General features: G+C 45.2%; 1 protein-coding gene across 1 annotated transcript; it reads left to right on the top strand.

Annotated features, from left to right (window-relative positions):
- Nucleotides 1-792: 792 nt before the first annotated feature.
- On the top strand, nt 793-1634 carry LOC135526975 (oligodendrocyte transcription factor 3-like). The gene has a single exon (XM_064955644.1). The coding sequence runs from the start codon at nt 864-866 to the stop codon at nt 1632-1634; it is 771 nt and encodes a 256-aa protein (XP_064811716.1). The 5' UTR covers nt 793-863.
- Nucleotides 1635-4798: the final 3164 nt, after the last annotated feature.

The raw sequence follows: 4798 nt of genomic DNA, 5'->3' as shown, positions 1-4798 counted from the left end.
CAAATATTTATTATTACTGAACTGACTTTCCCGTTCTTATTAAGATTGAGGTATTGTTTTAAATATTGGGTTACGTTTCCCTCCAAATGAAATGCAACAGATAAAACATCATATATACAGAATGTCCATCACTGTGATCAATTTCCAGCACTGGCAGCACATGTATTGAAATGATTACTATATTATGCATCACCTTGGTGAATTTTTTTACATTTAATTTTGCACATTGTTTATCACACCATAACCATTATGGTTAACGTCTTTACATACTTGCAAATTTAGACCATTGATGAAAAACTCTGTCCTTTATATCTTCACATGTACATGTGAATCTTCACTGATGAACTGTGAGGTGCCTTGTGTTAACTAAACAGTGTTTTGTATGTCTTAACACATACGTGTGAACCCAGGCCTGCTCTAGTTAATGTGTGGTGATTATGGAGAGTTAAACGTGGGTGTAGCGAGGTGGGGTGGTAAGGGTGGGCTCTGAGGAGTGAAAGTGTGTCCCTTCTGCAATTGGCTGTGAGTCTAAATGTTTCATTATGCGTCTCATTGTTCCTTTGTTGGGACGGGGGTATAAATGCACCCCTGTAGAGCTGCAGGAGGACAGACCGCTGACGAGGACCAGACATAGCACATCTCCTGCCTTCGCCTGCTGTATCTAGCTATCTACTGAGCTCTGACAGAAGTACGAGTGAGAGAGCATTGGCCCTCAGCGAGCGGTGGGGGAAAAAAAGAGTGAAACATTTTTCAAGAACCTTTTACCAAAGGCTTTGGCTCTAACCTCAGCTGCTTTGGGGATTTAGTTGTCTTTTCTACTTTCGTGTATAACGTTTATTTTTTTTACTTAATCAACGGCTGAGATGGATTCTGACGCTGGCTCCAACTCCAGCCGCTCCTCATCTCCAGACCTGGTGGTGGATGACTCCATGGGTAGCTTCTTCTCCAACAAGATGTTTCAGGCCTACTGCCGGGAGGAGGGGGCAGCCAGGGCTGCCGGCCAGGGCAGGGCTGACCGCTGTGCTGGGGGAGGCAAGAGCAAGACCCGGGCTGACCTCAAAGAGGGTGACGATGTGCAAGACCTTAGGCTGAAGGTGAATGGCAGAGAGAGGAAGAGGATGCATGACCTGAACCAGGCATTAGATGGCCTGAGAGAGGTCATGCCCTACGCTCAGGGGCCCTCTGTTCGCAAGCTCTCAAAGATCTCCACCCTGCTGCTGGCCCGTAACTATATCCTCATGTTGTCCAGCTCTCTGGAGGAGATGAAAAAGCTGGTTGGGGATGTGTACGGAGGCAGTGGTGCCCAGAGTCGCACCAGCCACCCCCGGATCACCCTTCCGGCCCCCACAGCCCATCTCCCACTGCACCCCTTGGCCCAGAACCTGCACTCCCTGGTTGGCAGCACGGCCTCAGCTCTCCACCACCCCTCGCCTCCCCCTGCTCCAGCTCCACACTCACCGCCCTCTGCAAGCTACATGGGCTTCCACCATGCACCAGTACAGAGCCTGCTGAAGGACCCTCTCCACCTAGCCAGCTCCTACAGGCACTTCCCTGGAATGCCCTGTCCCTGCTCGCTCTGCCAGCCTCTACCAACCACCACATCCACCCTGCACAGCTTTTCCATGGGCAAGTGAGAAGGCAACACTCAGGACTGAAGTTGAGGCCCAACCCAGGACAAAGTAGCTCACTGCCAGTGGACTGAGAAAAATTGTTGGTTTAACTGTAAAAAAAACACTGGTAGCCTCAGGACCTGTACATATTTTGTATATAGTGTATCTTTTATTGAGTATGCCGCTGCTATTTTTCCAATTGACATGCCTTGTTTATATTGAAAGGATTTAAAATGCACACACAGGGACCATTTCATACTGTTGTTCTTTGAACTAACAGCAAGAATAGCTGCTATGGCTATTCAATATCAGTGTTACTGAAACAAATGACAAAGATGGAAAGTACTGTGTCCTTCTGTGCAGGTGTCCTATTTTCCTAAATTAAACTTTTGATATAAAAAAAACGAAAATGTTCTGCTGTTTTACTTGAGACAGTCCATTTACATCAGAAATGTAAATCTATTAACATCTACTTACATTTTATTTGCATCAGACTATTGTGTTTTTGAGCATGTCGTTCATGTTTTTAATTTTCAAATTGGCTACGTAGCACTACAATAGTAAAACACAACTATATTATATTTACCATTGCTGTGCACTGTATTTTAGGGTCTCTCCATGGTAGACGCAGGAGAGTGTAGTAGTTAGCGATGAGGTGGGCGTGGAGTAGAGAGGGTGTTGGTTGCTAACCAGCCTAGAGAGGAGAGGCCTACCCCTGAGCTAAAGAGAGACAGAAGGGCCAGACAATGCAGCTCTGCAGAGGGAGGTTGAATGTGGCACTCTGAGCTTTGGGATCATCCATCTTCACTTCAACAGGGTGTGGGAGATGAAAGGGCAGCGCGGGCGCCAGGATGGCGATTCCCATTTGTCTGGCGCAGGCGGGGGACAGGACTGTGGCCTTCTCATCTGTGGGCCAGAGGATTTGTCACTGTCCATTAAGGACATGCCTGTGTTCATACCTAGGGCGCATCTGAATAATTTTTACATAGGATGTTTAAACATAAGAATACACACCAAGTCTCATTGGGAGATAATAGTGTATATGAAATTATTGTAACTTCAACTTTTTTATTATTTAAACCATCAAATCAAAACAGATATTTAAAGATAAAAATATATCTTCATGAAACCAATTATATAAAAAAATGATAGTCAATGATTGTCTAGCTTTACCAAACACTCCAGAACAATGACATATGTGGGATGGAAGCCACAGACATGTATTCACTCAAACCCCCAACAATGACTCACCCTCACTTAGCAACAAGTCAAGCGTGTAAAATACATGCTTATCCTCCCATGGCTGATGGATGAGGTGGAGATCAGGGGAGAAATTAAGAGATGTAACTCCTCAGTCCCCCTTCAACCCCCTCCTCCATGAGAGCTCTGAATAGAACTGGACAATAGCTGTGCATGGGACACAAAGACCGGGTGAGGCCAAGCTCTCGTGCCTGGGACACAGGCCCCTTCCATTCAATCTACATTTCATCATGGTAACAAGCGCCGTTGGGCCAAAAGGCCTGACACCTCGCCTGCCACAAAGGCGGTTAGCTCTAATTTATGGGGCTATTGACACTGTAAAGAGCCCCTGTCAGTACTCTGGGACTGTCAGCTGTGGGACGTCCCAGTGGGGAGGCAGCTGCCAGCCCAGCCAAGGGAGGGGCCTTCTGTGGTGGGGACGGACGCTCCGGCATCACCTGGTCCCTGGTCCCCTGACACTGGGACCCTGAGTCCTTCCACTAGCCCCCCCCCACCCACCCACCCTGTATTTTGGGCACAGGTGGAATTGGGAAGCAGAACACATTGTTCGGATTAGTGGGATCGGCCTCCCTTTGCTGATAATTAGGGACACTTACTTGTGCAAAGCTGGTGTTTTTGTGTCGCTAGCTGATGGTGTTAACCCACGAAGCAGCAGCAGGATGGAGAAGGTGTGGGAGTGTGGGTGTGTGGCGTGTAGTGGATATGCATCTTAAATCATATAGTGCCTTTCCAAGCCATTATGGCCAGCACTGTTGTCCTCATAGTGCTTTTATGTGCTGTCTAAAGTATGTATGTTAGGAGCATATGCTGTGAATAGGCTACCATGTTTAGGAAACTCCACATTAAACACATAGAACATAGGATGTGTGAAGTAAAAAGGGCTTTTAATGTGAAGGTTCTATCATGTTGAATGAGTAGTGCATGGTTCATGATACAGGCTTATTTCTACATTACCATGAACAGCTGTGAGGCTTGACAATATTTTGGGACTTATCCATTAAAAATGTTTTATCATTTTTAATGGATAAGTCCCAAAATATTGTCAAGCCTCACAGCTGTGCGTGAAATTTACTTTTGCGGTTACATTTTTTTGCCAGCAAAAATGTTTGTGTTACAGTATATACCGAATGTGCCCACTCTGGTCTTGGCACGTGTGCTCTACCCAACAGTTTGCAGATGTGGGTATACAGTAGTCTACATTATGAGATTATTATGGACAAAAGAGTGAGATTATTTTATTTGTCAAACGGCAGCCAAGAATCAATCATCATGACCCTCGATATTTATTGGAAAGAAGCATAAACTCATCACTTTGCACTTTCACCACATCATAATTTATTTAATCTGTTGCCTAATAAATGGTATGCTTTCCTGAGTCGAAGTAGAAGGACCATGCACTTCAATATTTATTTATTATTATGATTTACCTTTATTTAACTAGGCAAGTCAGTTAAGAACAAATTCTTATTTAACTGCCTGTTCAGGGGCAGAATGACAGATTTGTACCTTGTCAGCTCGGGGATTTGAACTTGCAACCTTTCGGTTACTAGTCCAAAGCTCTAACCACTAGGCTACCCTGCCGCCCCGAGGTTCTCATATCAATATTTGCACATAAAGGCATTTCCACAGCCATTTCTCACATTCATACATTTTACCAACACAGAACAATCCCACCTTGTCTAGCGTATTTTCTTTTGTCCACATTTAAAAATGTACAGTACCAACAGATTTGCTGTTTCCATCAGGCCTGTCGTGACATTTTACTCTGATAAAAAGGTTGGATGGAACATCAGAGAAAAGAAAAGCCTCAGTGGAGAGTGAGTGGAGAGTAAAGACTGCATAGTCAGGATTTCCACTGCTATATACAGTAGCCGTGATCATGCTAGCTAGTGGCACCACCCCATAGAGACAGATGGATGAGTTAACAG

Source organism: Oncorhynchus masou, chromosome 32, assembly GCF_036934945.1.
Source record: "Oncorhynchus masou masou isolate Uvic2021 chromosome 32, UVic_Omas_1.1, whole genome shotgun sequence".
Taxonomy (NCBI): domain Eukaryota; kingdom Metazoa; phylum Chordata; class Actinopteri; order Salmoniformes; family Salmonidae; genus Oncorhynchus; species Oncorhynchus masou.
The sequence above is the reverse complement of the archived record's forward strand: the minus strand, read 5'-3'. Positions and strand labels throughout refer to the sequence as shown.